Here is an 18729-nt window from a genome sequence, read left to right as displayed (position 1 = left end):
ACTTACTTCTTATGTTCAGCGTGAACATTTTTGTGAATTCGGCATCATCATTTTCTGCATGGAATATATATTCTCCTGGCTGGTGTTTATGATTGCAAAACTTAGATATGCTGTTTGAAAAAGAATTAAAGATACACTTAGCCAGATTCTTATAGGAGATGCTGAAACGAATGTCGGCATGCATGGGAGTCTTCCTTGAGACGCTGACTCCCTAAAGTCCAGTAGGCAAAAGGGTGTCTGTGTGCTAAGCCCTTGTTAATCTAAGTGTGGTGTGGTCCACAGCCAGGTAACATCAGCATTGGCATTATCTAGGAGCTTGTTTGAAATACAAAATTTCAGGTCCCACCCCAAACCTTCTGACTGAGAGTCTGCATTTTAAGATGATCTCCACGTGATTTATATGCATATCAAAGGTTGAGAAGCACTCCTCTAGGCTGGGGTTCCTAAGAGAGACAAGAAGGTTCCTGCCCCTAGTGTTCTAAATATCCTGGACTTGTCTGACTTCCCAGATACATGGAAGAACCTCTTATAGGGACAGGAGCCCATAATCCCCCTGCTTCCTAAAAGGATGGCTCTCTGACATTGGTCCAATGCAGGACCTATAACCAACTCTTGACTTTTGTAGCAATTAACAGTGATGAGGGCTCAAATCCACTGAGTTTGTACAGAAATCTTTAGGTGGTTTCAGCACGCTCTAGTATCTATTTGGAGTGCTCATCAACCACTCAATACATTTGGACATGGATAACTTCATATTGCGCATTAGCCACCATGCCTACCAGGTATATAGGATGCTGAATGTTATAGCAGGATATTGGATAGTGTAGGGGAGATGGGGGATCAAAGAGCTGTTGAATATGCCTTCATGCATTGAAGAAATAGGAAAAAATATTCCCTTAAAACAGAATAAGGAAATCTAAGGCTTGTTCAGAAGATATTTAATTAGGCTACCTCTATATAACCTATTAACAGTAAAATGTGTGTGTGTGTGTGTGTGTGTATATATATATATATATATAAAACATATATAAATAAAATATATATAAATAAAACATATTGCCAGGGTAGAAGTGTAAACAGGAGGACACGGGGTGTGGAAACCAGACTTAAACTAGGAGCTATGTAGAATGCAAAGACCTACAAAATATGGCTCCTGTCCTCAAAGATATCATAAACCAGGTGGGTGGACAAAACTTCCATAGGTAGAATTAAACTAAAGGCCAATAGAAGATCAAAGAAGGCAGAGGAGGCCAATATAGATGAGAAACGTTCAGAGGTCTGCACAGAAGCAGGACTTGAGCTAGCTCTTTGCAGATGAGTTGGTTTTAAGGAGAGGGCAAAAGCAAAGCATCCAAGGGGGAGGCAAGGGCATTCTAGTGTGGCCACATGGAGAGGAGGGGGCAGCACAAGCTGAGATGTGGGAGAAAAGGCTGAACGGGTATGGTGGGACCAAGTGATCAGGGACCATGAGAAACAAGCCTCATTATTCAAAACTCATGGGGAAATCAGGAAGATGCTGTAGATTCCTGATCAGGAAAGGAATATCATGAGCAGCATTGTAGTTTAGACTGATGGCAGGAGGAAAAGTTCACTGGAGAGAAGTCTGGAGGCAGTTGCTGTAACACAGGAATTCATTCATTCGTTCATTCATTCATTCGTTCGTTCATTCATTCATTCTACTATCAATGGTTGAATCTACTCACTGGAGGAATCAGGGATACAACAGTGAGGTACAAGAGGTAAGTTTCTGTTCTCACAGAATTTTCGCATTGGTGGTGAAGGTAGACGAGCAGTTCCAGTAGAGTGTGGGAAGTCTGATGAGAGCAGAAGTAAAAGTTCAGATTTGAGAATTCAGAGCATGCAAAAACAAGTGCTCTCTAAGGTAGGGAAAATGGGAAAGGATTGGAAAGAGCAAACCCAAGAAGCACCAGGAAAAAAGAACTAGCCTGTGCTGTGCTGGATATGGAAGAGGGAGAGAGCAAAATCCCTGTTGATCTCTAAGACTCAACACCCACATCAAGCAACTGACTGATAGAGCAGCTTTGGAGCCCATGTTTATTCGACACCAGTGTTCTGTGCCCTTAACTCCGAAGCTAAAGGGTAATTCTGACTTTGTATAGTGAGAAGGGGATTTATTTCTCTGGCCTATCAAAGTGAGCATTTAACAAGTTTTTTGTTTGCCCTGTTTGATTTGTTTGCCCTGTTAACGACAAGAAGGCTGAAGTAGAAAGTGGAATTTTTTATCCTGACCTACTGGACAACAAGGAAACGGTTGCTGAAGTCGCAGTAATGGAAAGATGGGGGAGTGCACCATTATAACACTAGGGAGAAAAGCAAATGTAGCTACTTGTGATTCCCAGACTTTAGGAAGGCAGAGTTTAAGTGGCCCAAGAAGGGACAGATGTGTGCTTCTAAAAGGGAAAACGTTAATTCCCAATGGACAATAGTCAAAGACCCTATAAAGAAAGAAGAAAGGAGATTAAAAAGAAGCCAGTGTGGCTGGCCAGGCACCCTGCCTAAAGCACCAATCAATTGGATTGAAGAAAAAACTACCCATACAGTTAGTGATTATCATGCAGACCAAAGCAAAATGTTTTGTAAACTTTTTCCCTCCTAAGTCTTCTGTGCTATCTTAATGGAGTATGATTTGCCATGGGATAGATGAGAGAGCATCTGAAATGTTCTCACTCTTCCAGGTAGGAAATGGGTCACCTAAGTAGCCTGAACACAAAACCAAATTTTAGACTGCTTGGGCCCCCCTCCTAGCCCTTTGATGACAGTTAAACCCTATCAAGAGCAACAACTGTGTCACTGAACCTCCTCTGGGAATTCCAAGGGGACTAACCAATGAGGTGATCAGGAGATTCAAAGCTTCCTCTTTCCCCTTAGGGTTTTTCTAAAAATGGCCAGCTGGCATGAGACAGGAGATCAGGACGTTGGAGTCCACAGTGAAACAGTATCTTGGTGACTAAGCTGACGGGATTGCAGGTGGCTTTCCACAGCACCGAGCGCTATCCATCCGATCAGGAAGCCAGCGATTCTGTCTCCCGCAGACTGCACCTGCGGCGGGGCTGGGGGAACACGGCCAGGCTGAAGTTGAATCTGGTCTGTTCCAACTTCTGCCCCAAGTTAAAGATAGTCAGGAGGTGGGAGGAAGGTGCTGATGATTTCATATGACTCTATATAATAATACCCTGCTCGTTTTTATTTTATTTCAGGGGAGTCAGCAAGCCTGGGGCAATAGAACCATTAAGCACTGAGTAGCAAAGTGTTGCATGGTACAGCTCATCAGGAGGCACACTTTATTTCTAAATAACCAACGAAAATGCTTGCATTGCTTGCATTTTTGTTTTCTTGCACACTGGGTTTGGGGCTTCTACACTTTTGAAATGACTTGGTGTCCAGAGCCAGTATAGTGAGGTGGTCAAAAATGTAGGCTCTGAATCCTAGGTTGCTGGAATCCCAACTCTGCCATTGCCCAGTGGTGTGACCTTGGGCAAGTCACTTAACCTCTCTGTACCTGGTTCGTCCGTAAAATGAAGACAGTAGTAGTATTGACCTCATATGGTTGTGGGAGAACACTGTATTAAATTTTTATTAAGTAGTTTTCTATGACGTGTCTGTAATGGTGCCCAGCTCCTATACTGAACACAATATATGTGTTAGATTATCATTACCAGAAGGCTTATTAAGTCCAGTAATCATTTTGAACATAAAAGAAATTTAGAAACTTTACCATGGCATATACTCTAAGTGAGAAAATCACATTAAAACAAAAAGAAAGATGCAAAGAAAAAAAAAACCTAAAGTAAATGCCCATCAACAGGAGTCAGTTAAAATAAAATGGTCTAAAAGCAGAATACTATGCAGCCATTAAGATGATAATGTAAATAGGGTAAGATATAATATACTTAATACCATGGAGAGATGCTCACGATATATTTTAAATAAAAAAATCAGGTTACAAATGGCAAAATTAATGTCATATTTGCATAAAAACCTGTATTTATATGTTCCTATCATGGTGGTTACATAGAAAGAGTCTGAAATACAATCTCTAGAGGTAGAGATATTGGTGTTATTTCTATTTTTTTAAAAGGCAATTTCAGAAAACAAGAGTAAAAGAAGGGTACTGATTTTGCCCCATGTAGGCAAGTAACAGCCTGCTTCCATCTTTCAAAAAATGGAATTATGGGTATTAAACGAGGTAATCCACATAAAGGATGTGCACATTGTCTGGTATGTGTTCAGAGTTTAAAGAAGTTTCTTTTGTTCTCAGTGAGCGGGGTCTTTGGGAGAAAAGGAACAATCCTGTTGCCCTCAAACAGCAGCAGGGAAGGGGGGCAGGGTTTGCTGGGGGCTCTCGGTGCTTCACTGAACCCACACGACGTTTCCCTCCTTTCTATATGCATTCAAGGCCCATCTCTTTCCAGAAAAAAGAAAATCCTCCAAAGAGGCTTAATACACTTCTGTAATTACATATCGTTTATTGACTTGAGAGCCTGTTTTTCTGTTAATCTGTTCTTGAGAAGGACAGCATCTTACCGCCCAGAACTCACATGACCACCACACTGCTGTTTCCCGTAAGCGCTCAGTTAATGCTCGGTGTGTGAAGAACTCCAGGCTACTAGAGGTGGAAAATGAAATACTCCAGGGAAAAGAAAAACACAGAGATCGGGCAAGCTAAGGACAGTCTTTCAGAAGGAATCACTAAATAATTCTAACATCTTAAGGCTTGGGTTTTTTGGTTTTTTGGTTTTTTTTAACCAAGAAACTGGGAAAAGCTAAGGTAGATTCAGCATTTGTAAGTAAGTCTAGGGGGACAGGAAATTATGCAAAACAACAGATGAATATCCTAGGACCTCTTCGCAAGATCAAGATATCAGGACTGCTAGAGAATTACAGTGGAATAAAATGTAAACACAGAAAGGCAAGCCCTCACGCTTGGGGTGTGATGTTTGAGGAAGTAAATAGGAGAAACGAAGCTGTGAAGGTGGGGAAGCTGACGGACTCTGGCACACACACTATGACCACACCATGGCCTTTTTTCACGAGGTGGGTTCCTACAGAGGCCTTTCAGTTACAGCTACACAAGCTCATGTCACTTTGCTAATAAAGTCATCTGTTGCAACATGATTAAAATACAGTCCTTCACAAACAAATTTTGGTTTGGTTAAACCTTTGAACGTAAGTGGTAAGGAAAAGGATGCTCACTGTATGATTCTTTTAGCTTATTAGTAAATTGGAAAGAGCTCAGATTATAATGGAGTCTGCTGTCTCAACACAGAGCCTGGTGTGGAGAGCAAAAGCCATTCAGGGCACTCAGTGGAAGCTACGTTTACATTTTTCATTATTCATTTTTTGTTCAGTATTTTGAGCATCTTTTTCACGAAGAAGGAGGCTCCATCTTCCCTTTGTGTTGCGTATTACATGACGCATATGATGCTGCGTGATACCCGGTGCCCCATTATCCCCGACAAACACTGTACCCAGTGCATCGGTGTCACCAACAAATACTGCAGCTCTTCAAGAACTTTTTAAATAAAATAAACTCTGAGTGTTGAGCGTTGTGCGAGTGTCTTGTGTGTGGTCCTTGCAGGGCACAGAAGGAACTGCTGACTCATTCTGGCCCAGGCGATGCATCACCACTTCCAGGGGTGATGATGAATTCATTCATTTATTAAATACACATTGCCTCAACAAGGTACTGTATAAAGACAGAGGAATGACAGAGCACCCCTCTGGGGGAGCTGATAAACTCACTGGTGAGATTCAACACACAGAGACGTTAACTATATTACCAGGTAATTATGAATGGAAGAGGCACAGAACACTATAAGAATTAGGATCTGTCCTGATTTATTCATTTAGCTACCTGTACAGGTTAACTGCGTGGGGTCCAGGGAACAGACTGTGGCCACGGAATGAAACGGAATTCACTAGCCCATTAGATTGGTCCGTGACCTGTATATCAGAGACATGGCCCTCTAAACAGTGATTCTGTAAAAACTCAAGAGCTTGTGCCAGAATTCAGCAGCAAAGGAGCAATGAATTATCTCCCAGGTGCCTCTTGCCTTTGAATGTGCCTAATTTTGGGGGGTGGGTGGGTGGTATCCATTCTTGTATACCCTCAGAACATCAAGCCCATCAAGAAGATATTTAGGGAGTATTTGTTGAATTAAATCGAATTGATCCTCTAGCTCTTTGGATCAGGATCAAAACAGAATGCCATAGCACTAAGAGCTTCTCTGACATGGGGTCACAATACAAAGAAGGGAATGGATGTTGATACCACTGATGCCCATCTCAACTCAGGCCTGTGGGGGTCAAGTCGGTAGAAAGACAGGGGCTGACTCTCTGGCCGCCTACTTTCAAAAGTTTGATAATTCAGAGTAAGAGCTTATGACAACGGGATGATCCTTCTGAGACAGTGGTTCTGAACCCCAGGCAATTTTTCCAAACCAGGGACATTTGGCAATGTCCAGAGATATTTTTGGTTGTCACAACTGGGGATGGAATTGCTACTGACATCCAGTGGGTGGAGGCCAGGGATGCTGCTAAACATCATACAGTGCAAAGAACAGCCCCCAGAACAAAGAATTATTCAGCCCAAGATGTCAATAGTTTGCTGTTGAGAAACCCCGATTCAGGGAAGTGGGTATCAGTCAGCTCACAGGCCAAAGACTGAGTTCTTAATTAACTGAAAAGTGAATGCTTTGAACATTAAGAGGTTAAGGCAAGAGAGGACAGAGGGTTCCATGGGAACTCTGCATTACAGCCTTTTAAAAAATGCAAACAGGGAGCAGTTATAAATAATTTTGGGGTATGAAGAACAGCACATCAATTGTGAAACAGAGAAGAATCCAGGTTAAAAAAAACACCCAACTCTTCCCCTTCACCTGGACCAATGCTATCCAAGAGAAACAGAATGCAAGCCATATAGGTAATTTAAATTTTCCAGTTAGCTATAAAAAAGAAAAATAAGTAAAAACTAATCATTGGCTTTATTTAACTCGATATATCCAAAATACTATAATTTAACATATAATCAGCATAAAAATTGAGGTATTTTACAGTCTTTTTTTTCACACTAAGTCTTCAAAATCTAGTGTGTATTTTACAATTATGGCACATCTCAATCTGGACTAGCCCATTTCAAGTACTCCATAGCCATCCTGACTGTACTGTAACACATGGATCGAGACCCGTGAGAGGAATCACCAGAGGGCATGAAAAATGTAGAATCTGGGCATTTTGTCCCAGTTGTTGAGCATGTCTAGAATGGGAGCCAGGAATCCACATTTTTAACATTTGCCCAGATGATTCCTACAGAAATGGTTTATGGACCACATGTCAAGAAACGATTTATTCTAGACCATGAGTTGCTTGAGAGACGACAAGTGCTTTTCAGGCACTCAGAGTCTAGCATGAAATCATGTTACATAGGACTATGTTTAAGAGATAAGAGGTATCATAGCTATAGAAAATACAAGAAAAAAAGTTGTTTTCTGTTTTCCAAAGAGGGAACGAAGAGTTTCTCCCATGAAACAATCTTGAACACAGCTATACAAATGCAATTTTCCTTCAGCATTTATTCTGAGGCTATTTTTTGCATTTATAATTTTGAAAAGTTAAATCAATACACTTATAGGTAATGTTTTGCTCTTTTTAAAGGGGTTTTACTTCCTCAATCATTTGCATACGTGCTGAGAGAGATTCAGTATACTAAAGCACAGTACTCTCAAATAGGAAGTAACCATCTAGTGACTCAGAAAATGCCACGGAACCATACTCAAACTAATAGGATTCTTTCTGGTTTTTTTGTGCGGTAGGTTACACTATCTGAACTGATTATAAGACTAGTACGATGGCCTCATCTCTGCTTTTTCTTTTCTCATCTTCAACGTCAACTCAGTAATATATAAACTTGTAATACAAAACTGCTCTTCTGGGGGCAAGAAGGAGGGTTTCGCTAAGCCAGGCGAGCCCCTGAGCTCTTTGTTGGCTCACCTGTACCCATCATCAAGGCCACTCTGCTCACAAGGAAACGATTTTTGAGAGAAGGTCCATGTACATCTGATTTGTGGGTATGCTTTAAACCTGACAGAAAAACAAAACTCCTCATACTGGTCAATCTCATAATCTTCACTTGATTTGGAAGCATTTATAAATCCCTTTTCTGTAAAAAAAAAAAAAAAAAAAGTACATTTATAAATTAGATGGGATCCATATGGACATACATTGAAAAGATACAATAAATTTTTATTCATCAGTTTAACATAAGAAAACTCAGATGTGGGCGTGCCGCAGGTCAGAACTGATAGTCCGACAAGAAATACAGGAGTCCTATCCCCAGTTATAAGCCTGGGTTCCTCACCTTCTACAGTCAAGATTCCTCTAAGAATTGGATATGAATAATTGACTCCCTTCCCAAAGAAATGTATATAAATCAACCTCCGGATTTTGTGGACAATTTCAAGAGATCGAAGGGCTCCCCCAGCCCAGCCAAGCATGTACATGAGTGGGGGGATCGACTAGCAGAATTTGGAAGCCCTCTGCTGAGTGAAAACAGCTCTCTCAGTGAGTGACACGTCCCACATAAAATCATCTCGGGCACAAATAAAACAATCTAGCCAGCAGTATTCATCAGGTTTCTTTACGGAGCACTTCCTTATTAGTTTGGTACGAGAATCACCTCATTTCCTAGCATTCTCAGTATGGCTGGAGGCTGCCACCTGATCTGAGATTACCGAAGCGTGGTTATTTTCCAATCCTACGCAGCCCACCCAATTGCCGTGCATCTAAGTGCTTGTCCCTTCTCTCTGTCATTGCTCATCACCCTTGGTTCTTAGAACAAGTGTTTATTAGGTGCCTATTTCGTGTCAGGCTCTCTGCCAGGTTCTGGGACCACAAGGATAGAAGGGATTATTCCCGTTCTTCGGAAACTTAGAGTCTATTGGCAGACAAACATTCACAAACAGATGGTCACATTATAATGACAGTGCAAAGACAGTGGCATTCAAGCGAGCACGGTTTAAGTGGAAAAGGAAGGGTGCAAGCAGCTTCTACTTACAAAACTATTCTATGTCAGTTTCGTTCTCAGCTTTTTGACACGAACGTATACTGATATCCGAATTTGCAGTACATACCTCACACTCCACACTAAAGCAACTAAAAGGATCAATAAAGATTGCGTGAGCAGCCTGCATTACCTATGATGGTAACCAAAGCTGATTTACTGGGATGTTCTGAAGAGGAGCAAGTGTAATAGCCAGTGTTGTTTCTTCCCACTGATGATACAAAAGCAAACAGAATCCGTATCATAGTTCTGTTTGTGGAATAGGTACTCATCTCAAAGTAGCTGCCCTAGATTTTAATAAAACAGAGTTTGAATTTAATGACTTCAACCCGTACTATTCGGTCATTGTGTCTGCAGTTTCAGAATGCAAACTTGTAATCTTACCTCCTCCAGTGCTTTATTTTCTAGCTCCCAGCTGAGTCCGAATCCATGGTTTACATGAACAGCTTTGCACCTTATCCATAAGGGTTCACCTACTTTCAGAAACAACTGTGGCGGTGTGGTCTGAGGCGTTTGATTTAGATCTGGAAGGAGGAAAACATCCCGAGTGAGAAAACAAGGTGATTTCTTTTTTCCCTCAATGCAAAATACATGCCGAACATTCTGAAGACCAAAGATTTTACTGTCATCTCAAATGTTACGAGCTGCTTGGATAGAAGAATCCTTTAGAGACTGTCTACCCTTTCATAAAGAAATCAGCAGTTCTGAATCCAAAATATTCTAAGTGGCATAAAGAACTATGGCAGCTCTGAAGGTGAATGATGACCTAAGCAGTCACTGTCCACCTCGGGTTTTTCCTAAGGAATAGTCACTGAAAAGAGAAGAACCCCGTCTCATGGTCCTACCTATTGTGAACAGCTTGGTACACTCCCTGCCCAGCTCGTTTCTTGCACAGCACCTTATATCTGTTCCAAACAGTTCATGAAGTACGCTTTCCTCCTTTGTAACAACGACTGGACTCTCGCCTTTACAGCTGCAATTAGAAAAAAAGAGCCTTCTGACCAAACACCTTTTAAAATTACAAACGAAAGTGAAGGAGAAAAACAAAGTGAAAGGTTCTAGAGCCTGTTTAAGAGAAACCCAAAATAAACCCAAATCTACTAAGATTTCTAGTTACTCATTATCTCAACCAATTAGAATAACACTAAAAAAAGAAAAAAAAGAAACTAGAATAACACTAGACAGAATTACATACTTTTTTCTTTTCTTTCTTTCTTTCTTTCTTTTTTTTTTTGGTGAGCTCTACCCTCAAGGTGGGGCTCGAACTCACCATAGGAGATCAAGAGTCCCACATTCTCCGGACTGAGCCAGCCAGGAACCCCAGATTACATACATTTTTATGTAAGTTTAAATTTGGGGGGCTTTGGTGACCTCTTTTGTTGCTGTTGTTTAGCGAGAGAAAGAATGGAGAAAGAAGACAGAAAGAGGGAAAAAAGACAAGAGAAAAGGAAAAGCACCATTAGGTTTCAATATGGCCTAACAAAGGTGGGTATCTTTTCTTTCAAGCCCAGAAGAGGACTTTGAGGGAGAGGAAGAGAAGAAAGTTGCCGAAGTCACCCGCCCGTAGAGCTCACCGGGAAGAGGCGAGGCATGACTCAGGAGGGAAGTCGGCGGGTCTCGGGGCCTGACACGGTACCCCTCACCACCACCCGTCCACCCTCCCACGCTTCCTCAGACCCTCATCCCTCCTCAGCCCCCACCCTCACCTCTTTATCCCCACCGCCACGCCGCCCACCCCCTGCCCCCCACTCCACCGCCTCACCACCGCCACCCGCGCCCCTACCCCCTCAGCTCCCTACCCCCAGGCCCCCCACGACCCCCCTCGCCCCACCCTCACCCCCTCATCCCTACCCCCACGCCCTCACACCCCCTTCTCAGCATAAGACAGACTTGGATTCCTCCCTGAGAGTTTCCCTAACCGCTGCCTTTCCGAAAGCACGCTTTTGGAGCCTTCCCTCCCCCTTATCACTTTAGTCAAATGCATTCTTTTCTTTGTTGACGTATCGTTCCTTCAGGGTATTTTTTTCTTATTATAAGACAACAATAACTGGGTTCTTGTAGAAATTTTGGAAAATACAGAAAAACCCAAAGAAAAGAATTTTAAATTGTCCATATTCCTACCACCCTGAGATAACAACTATTATTATTTTGGGGTGTAGATTGCCCATCTTCCCCCCCCCCCCCCCCCCCCCCGCCCCGGCCCCATGCACAGGTTACATATGTATCTACAGGTAATCTCTTCTTTTTCCTCTAAAATTTGTGATCACATTCGTATCATTTGGTAACCTAACTTTTTACCTTTTCTCCTTCTTAGTCCCATTTTTCACTAAAATTGTTTAGTAAACTTTTATTAGTTCAAACTGCATGAATTCTACTTTGTGAGAACTTAGCTATGGCACGTGTGAAAAACAAAAGTAAACATTTATATGGTATTATCTGCCAGGCGCCAGCCATTTGATGAGCCTCACATGTATCGATTCATTTCATCACTGTAGCATAAGGTAAGTCCTTTTCCCATCCCCATTCTTCTGATGAGCCAACTGATGCATACAGTATGATGTCAACTATATTAGAAAAAGACCAAAAAGTAAAGCTATAATAGCAATTACCTCTATAAAACGTCATACCTTTCACTCTGTGAATCGCAGAACACCCATTCCACGGTCGGTTCTGGAACGCTCTCAGATATGCAGACCAGGGCATCCTGATTTTCCATTTTTCTAAAGTAAGGTCTCCTTAATGTGTAAAGCAGTGTATCTAGAGCATCATAAATTAGTAACATTTTAATATTTTAAAACTAATTGTCTTAGCGGCCCCCTCAAAAAAAGAATTCTACATCATTAAGGAAAGTTACATATTCTATACCATAGCAGCATCTTCTGCTCCCCTCCAAATATATACAATAATACATCCCCTCCTTTCCAATATATTAAATTCAACTCTGGCTGAAATGCCAACTTTAGCATTTGTCCTCTTAGCTAATTTCTTGGGGTATTTCCTAAACCTACAGGCAACTAAACTTAAGTGGAGTGAGGTCATGTAAAAATACAAATAGTGATTTGCATAGGAAAAAGAAAACCAGAAATAACATAAAGTTTCAAGCCCATATATTGAAGACCCAACTTTCTTCCCATGACTTTATCTAGAACTAGGGGGAAATATACTGATTTAAAAACACAGAAATACAGTAGGATAGAGTTAGAATTGGAACAGAATTGAGAGGTTCAGTTTGGCCTCCCATTCTTTTTGGACCATCATACCTCCCCCCCATCCTCTGCTCCCCACAATGCTTAACATACAAACTTTCCACTTCTGCGTGGACCCCTCTAGCGACAGGAGTTCACTACCTCCCAGGGTAGATCATTGCATTTTTCAAGAAACCTTTTCCTTTAAAAGAAAGTTTCCCTGTTCTAAATTCCAATCTCTGGCCTTATAATACATTTTGTTTAAAAATATTATGTAATACATATATATATATATTTATACGCACACAAAAGAATATATGAAGTGTAAATTTTGAAGCATAATATAAACGCAAATGCCCATAGACCCATTTCCAACTTAGTAACTGGAATATTAATATCTTCAAATCTACTTTTATGCTCCCCACCATCTCAACCCTAGGTAACCTTTAACCTGAATTTTGTGTTTATCATACCTGTGCTTTTAAAAATATTTTCACCACATAGATGTGTGTCCCCAAACAATATATTGGTTTGCTTTGTTTGTTTCTGATCTTCAAAACATGGTATCCCTTTATACGTAGCCTTCCGTAACTTCATTTTCTCATCCAACCTTATGTTGTTGATTCATCCATGGTTTTGCATGTAGCTATACTACATTCATTTTTTTACTGCTACATAGTATTCCATCAGTGAATGTATTACCATCTATTATTCCATTTTCTTGCAGTGGACATTTAGCTTGTTACGAGTCTGTTGTATTTACCAACAATGGTGCTATGAACATTCTGTACATTTCTACTGAGGCAGGTGTTTAAGTTTCTTTAATAATACACCTAGGAGGGGAACTGCTGGTTTGTATGATATGAGCACGTTCTGCTTTACACATAACGATAATCTGTTTCCAAAGGGGTTGTACTAATTTAACTTATGCAGCAGGACATGAGATTTCCTGTTGCTCTGTACACTCACCAAGTATACAAGACTTCTTAATTTTCAACAATCTAGTGGGTATAAAATAGTATCTCAGTGGTCTTTTTTTTTTAAAGATTTTATTTATTTATGTGTCAGACAGAGAGAGAGAGAGAGAGCACAAGCAAGAGGAGGAGAAGAGGGAGAGGGAGAAGCAGGCTCTCCGCTGAGCAGGGAGCCCAGAACCCTCGGACCATGACCTGAGCCGAAGGTAGACTCTTAACCGACTGAGCCCCCCAAGCTCCCCTCTCAGTGTGGTCTTAATTTGGTTTTCTCAGTTAATTATTTTAACATATTTATTGACCATTTAGTTTTCATGTTCTGAAAGTGAAATGCCCACTTGTCTTTTGTTCATTTTTGTTTTTTTCTTATTGATTTATAGAAGCTCTTTACCTATTATGATTATTAATCCTTTGTTGATTAAGTGAATTGCAAGTATCTTTTTTCATTATGTGGTGGTTTTTATTCTTTCCTGCAATTTCTGACCATTGGTCCCAATTCTACCCTCTAGAGCATTTTTTTTAAGTGTAGTTTATTTCCACATGAAAATCTTTCAGATATTGAAAATCAGAAACAAAGGTCAAGGGAGATAATTACCGTCCAAAGTATTTTATTTTTAATATTATTTTTTAAAGATTTGATTTATTTATCTATTGGAGAGAGAGAGGGGAAGAGAGAGATGGAGAGAGTGCAAGCGGGGTGAGGGAGAGGGACAAGCAGACTCTGAGCTGAACGGGCAGCCCAAGATCCCGAGATCATGACCCAAGCTGAAACTAAGAGTCAGTCACCCAACGAACTGAGCCATCCAGGCACCCCGCCCCCCCCCCACCATCCAAGGTATTTTAACTAGTTAGGCCCGGTTCCTTGACTCATATGCCAGAAAAGTACATTACATTACACTGTCAGCAGTCTCCTCCCTTCAAAATATTTCCTTCTCTGTGCTAAACATTCTCAAGTCCTTCAGCTGTTTGAATTTAAGAAATTCCAAGTTCGTCACTATCTGGTTGCTGTGTTTTGTCAATATCCGTCTGAGAAGAAAAATCATCCATTCATTTCCTGAACCTAGACATTCCATTCTCATGAATGCTGCCAAGGTTCAGCTTTCCTTTTTTTTCTTTTCTTTTTTTTTTTTTTTTTAGCAACCAGGCCTTAACTGCTGGTTACTGCTAAACCTGTGGTTTGCTAGTAAACCCTTTCCTCTTTTTCACATTGACTGTTGCCAAGACTCCCCCACCTGATTTTTTTTTTTAACCTCACCACCCAGAATGCTAAAAGCACGTTACAATTTACTTGAATAGTTGTTGTCATATTTTTACACTATAAATCTTAAGTGAAAAGAAGATACCCTACATATAAATAGAGACAACAACAGACACCACTTATCTGACACAAATTCAACTGGCAAAAAAAGGAAGAGAGCAAGCAAGGAATCTCTGATTCCCTTCCCACCTGAAGCACACAGACTCGCTGTCCCACAGAGTGGGGTCAGGTACTGAGGAGGGGACAGGGAACAAGACCAAAATCAAAGAGAAACAAATGGTACCTCTTGATTTTTGAGCTTCTAGGCCTCTGGTCCTATAAATTTCAGAGTAAACTGAAGGGCTTTTCAGAAATTTTGACAAATGTTGACTTTACCAGATTTTTTGCCTTACAGGCCGATTTTAGAAACCTACCACCCCAGCCCGGCCCCAGTTAAGATGATACTTCTGGGAATCTAAATGGCCACAGGTGCTCTTTCTGTTAGCAACTATGACCACAAGCCCCAGTGCAGTGTGGTGCAGACCGTGTAGACCTGGCCTCTAGTGGTGTCCACCCAGTGTGTCCGTTTTCCCACCCGCGTGAAGGCGGGATTGCTGTGAGGCAATGTGGTGGTACGTGCGGCATCCCCCTCAGCAAAGATGGTACGTGCAGAACACCGTCCATGGCTATCCCTGAGCCAGCGCACCTCCATGGGCTGGACGCTCATGCACCACACCCTGGCTTTGTGCCTTCACGTCGCTGACAAGGAAGAGAGGGCCTAGTACTCAGGTGTGGCCAGGGAACTAATTTAAAATGGCATAGGGGCGCCTGGGTGGCTCAGTTGGTTAAGCATTTGCCTTTGGCTCAGGTCATGATCCCGGGGTCCTGGGATCGAGCCCCGCATCGGGGTCCCTGCTCAGCGGAGAGCCTGCTTCTCCCTCTCTCTCTGCCTGCCACGCCCCCTGCTTGTGCTCTCTCTCTCTTGCTCAAATAAATAAATAAAATCTTAAAAAAATAGGTAAAATAAAATAAAATGGCATAAACCAGACTTTTGGGAGCACTGCCTTGGTCCTTAAAGGCAGTAGGACGTATATGAAGGCACCTACCTCTAGTCCCTACGTGTCATGTGAGGTGAAGTGTTCAGCGTATACCGTGCTGAGTCTGTGCAATTGCTAGAACTGCGCATAATTGGGAGGAAACAAGAAGCCAGAAGGCACATGCATGTGGTGATTCTGCCAACCACACAGTTGCCTCCGTGGATAAGAACATTTGGATTGTTCCTGGCAGTTTGCGTAGTGATCTAGCATTTATATAAATCAAGTAACCACGAGCTCCATGTGGTTATTTAAGTTTAATTTTTAACTCCTTAACATGAATAAAATTAACACTGGGGTCCTCAGTCACACTGGCCACATGTCAAGTGTTCAATAGCAACGTGCGGCTAGCGACTACCTTGTTAGAACAGACACAGACATTTTCATATCTCAGAGAGCTCTAGCGGATGGTGTGAAGATCTTACAATCCCGTGAGGTATGTATTTTTATCCCCATTTTACAGATAGGAAATTTGAGGTTCAGAGAGATTAAGTGACCTGCCAAAGGTGGTAGGAACAGATCCAGAATAAGAACCCAGGACTTCTAACTCCAAGGTCAAGGTCAAAATGTTTTCCATTTCTTCCCTGTCAGTCATGTCACTGAAAAGATGGGGGTTGGGGAGGGCTGAACAGAGAGTGTCCTGGGTTTTCAAGAGTGCTCATTCTGATAGTCCACGGGTTATGCCAGAGAGTGTCAATGGGTTATATGGATGGCTGAAGTGAGTTAATCCATTCAACTACATATTGAGGGAAACCGGAATATTGTGTCCTCAGCAGCTGGTACAATGGAATACTGAGTAGCCAGGTGCACTTACTTCTTATACTCACTGTAAACAATACTGTGTAATTGGTAGCTTCACTCTGAATGAAAAGTAGGTATTCTCCAGCTTGGGTTTCTGTCATTTTCAAAATGACCATGGAAACAACTCCTCTGAAAAATAACAAGAAAGAGAACTGGTTATTTTGGAAAACGTGTGAAACTAAAACATAAAATTTTATCCTGAGTCAGCGGGCGGCTCAGGGGGCCCCCCACATTCCATCTCTGACTGTGGCACAGGGGGCTGGCAGCTTCTCACTCCGCCGGAGCCTCGTTAGTTTGACTCTGACTTAATCCAAGCCCTCCCTTCAGAGTGAGTGACCTCCATTCCAGCACCTTCACCTCGTGCTTCTCGGGCCTCTGGGCGGGGGGATCTCCCATCCCAAAATGCACAGGCTTGGGGGTACACTCCCACCAGTAGTAACGGACCGTTCCCCTCAGCGACAAGCATCTCTACAGTCATGTTGCTCAGTTACCTGGCCACCAGTCTCAGTTCCCCACTTGCGGACCCAGATGACTGTATGAGCAAGATACACAGAGATAAGGAACATTCTGTTTTGTGTGACTCTCTCTGTAGATGAAAGAATTCAAGCAAAATCTAACACAAGGCATTATCCTATGTAAAGGAGAAAATCACATATATGTAAGGAGAAAGATGGCTCAGTGTTTGGCCTTTAACTTTTTAGATACCCGATAGAGAGAAATTTGGCTGGGAGCAATATTTTCCAAGAAACAGCTTCGATGTGTTCGGTGATACCTGTTCTCATTAAAGCTTACGATATTCTCTAATAGTTTGTTGAGTAATGCTGGGTGTAAATTTACACTTCCTGACCTTTAGATGCTCATTACTCAGAGTGTAGAATTTCTCCAAGTGTTAGCCTCAGCTGAGTGTTGACTGATATGCAGACTCTCAGGCCCTGCCCAGACCCCCTGAATCAGGATCAGCACTTGAACAAGGTCCCCAGGCAATCCAAGTGCACATTACGTCAGAGACGCCCCGCCCCGCCCTGCCCCGCCCTGCCCCGCCGTAGAGCTCTAAGCTGCTTGGTTCTGGAATACTTGTGCTTGCGTTCATACTGACAATACGTTAGTAGGATATGTATTTGAATTGTGCCTGCAGATATTCTGGTGATGTGCTTTCTTTCTCTGAACCATTTGTTCTCCTGGTATCATTTGTGAACACTTAATGCATATCATACACAACTGGAAGACAGTGATCAAAGCCTAGGTGTTCAAGCTTTCTGGCCATGAGTCCAGAGCTAAATTTCTGTAATTCTCTACCATGGACAAGCTGCTAAATAGTTTTGGTACTAAGTTAACTAATCCACATAAGACCTATAATGTGGACTAACAAATGGGACCGTCGGTCCTAAATTAAAGAAAGCAACCTCTCATGGAATGACAAGAACCCTACATTTGCTTTTTGGTCTCAATCCAGGGAGAACTGTTGTGGCATAAAATTTTAAGAAGATTACCAGAACATTTCTTTAAGCCAAAATTTTTAATAGAAGAGTGCTTTGGTTTAACCCCAAGGTACAAATAACCAAAAAACAGAAGTGAGTAATACAGTCTCAAAAGAGGAAAGGAAAATGAATGTGTTCCAAGATTTGGAACCAAACTTCAGAATTATAGCCACTGTCCTAAAAATTACTTATGAGTTTGTTTGACCTTAAAGAAACAAATGCAAACAATTTGGTACAAGTCAGTCACAGAGATGTCCCCCCCATACATCAGTCAGGCAGGATACCCCCTGTAGGCCATTTGGGTACCACTTACTGACTGTTCCTGGAAAGACAGAACCTCCTCTACACCCTGGGGCACCAGAACACCCCCAAGAACTGGAGAGAAAAGTAGCCTTAGAATTATCGAGTGGGCATTTGAACGACTTGTGCCTCTTTCTTCCTGCCCCTATCTGGTCTCAGCAAGAGGGACCGAGACAGCAGGGGGCAGCAATCAGCTCAGAGTTAGATACAGACTTGGCCATTCATCACAATTCTTGGCTGAGATATTTTTCTGGATCATGAGACCCACGTTCCTCATACCCAGATCAATTTCTTACTAAAATACTTTGTGGATGTCACCGGCAATTCTGCTCATCGTGTTGTGAAACAAAAGAGATTAAAACCAAATGTTCTTTCCCCAAGCATTTCCCAGAAAGAAGCTTCTGGCTACTTGAAGTAGAAAGTAATGGACATTTTCTAACTTTTTATCTTTAAGACAAGATCCAATTAAAAAAACAAGACACTGTAAAAATCCCAAATATTCTTTCACTGTTTGTTTTACATTTTTCCAGCCACTCACTGCCTTCTTAGGCCCTAACTATATCTATATGTAATTTTTTAAGTTC

General features: G+C 41.8%; 1 protein-coding gene across 4 annotated transcripts in view; it reads right to left on the bottom strand.

Moving 5' to 3' along the window:
* Positions 1-18729, bottom strand: part of FLT3 (fms related receptor tyrosine kinase 3) — a 109079-nt gene that overhangs the window by 23735 nt on the left and 66615 nt on the right. For 3 of the 4 annotated variants that reach the window (XM_078070528.1, XM_078070527.1, XM_078070529.1), the window contains 7 exons: positions 16381-16496; positions 11707-11836; positions 9925-10052; positions 9464-9603; positions 9213-9366; positions 8011-8179; positions 7-110 (listed from right to left, as the gene is read on the bottom strand). In XM_078070528.1, coding sequence (XP_077926654.1) covers positions 7-110; positions 8011-8179; positions 9213-9366; positions 9464-9603; positions 9925-10052; positions 11707-11836; positions 16381-16496 — 941 coding nt within the window. Of the gene's footprint in view, positions 1-6; positions 111-8010; positions 8180-9212; positions 9367-9463; positions 9604-9924; positions 10053-11706; positions 11837-16380; positions 16497-18729 lie in introns of those variants that run through there. The other variant, XM_078070530.1, reaches the window with a different exon arrangement.

This window comes from Halichoerus grypus, chromosome 4 (assembly GCF_964656455.1).
Source record: "Halichoerus grypus chromosome 4, mHalGry1.hap1.1, whole genome shotgun sequence".
In the NCBI taxonomy this organism is placed as follows: Eukaryota; Metazoa; Chordata; class Mammalia; order Carnivora; family Phocidae; genus Halichoerus; species Halichoerus grypus.
The sequence above is the reverse complement of the archived record's forward strand: the minus strand, read 5'-3'. Positions and strand labels throughout refer to the sequence as shown.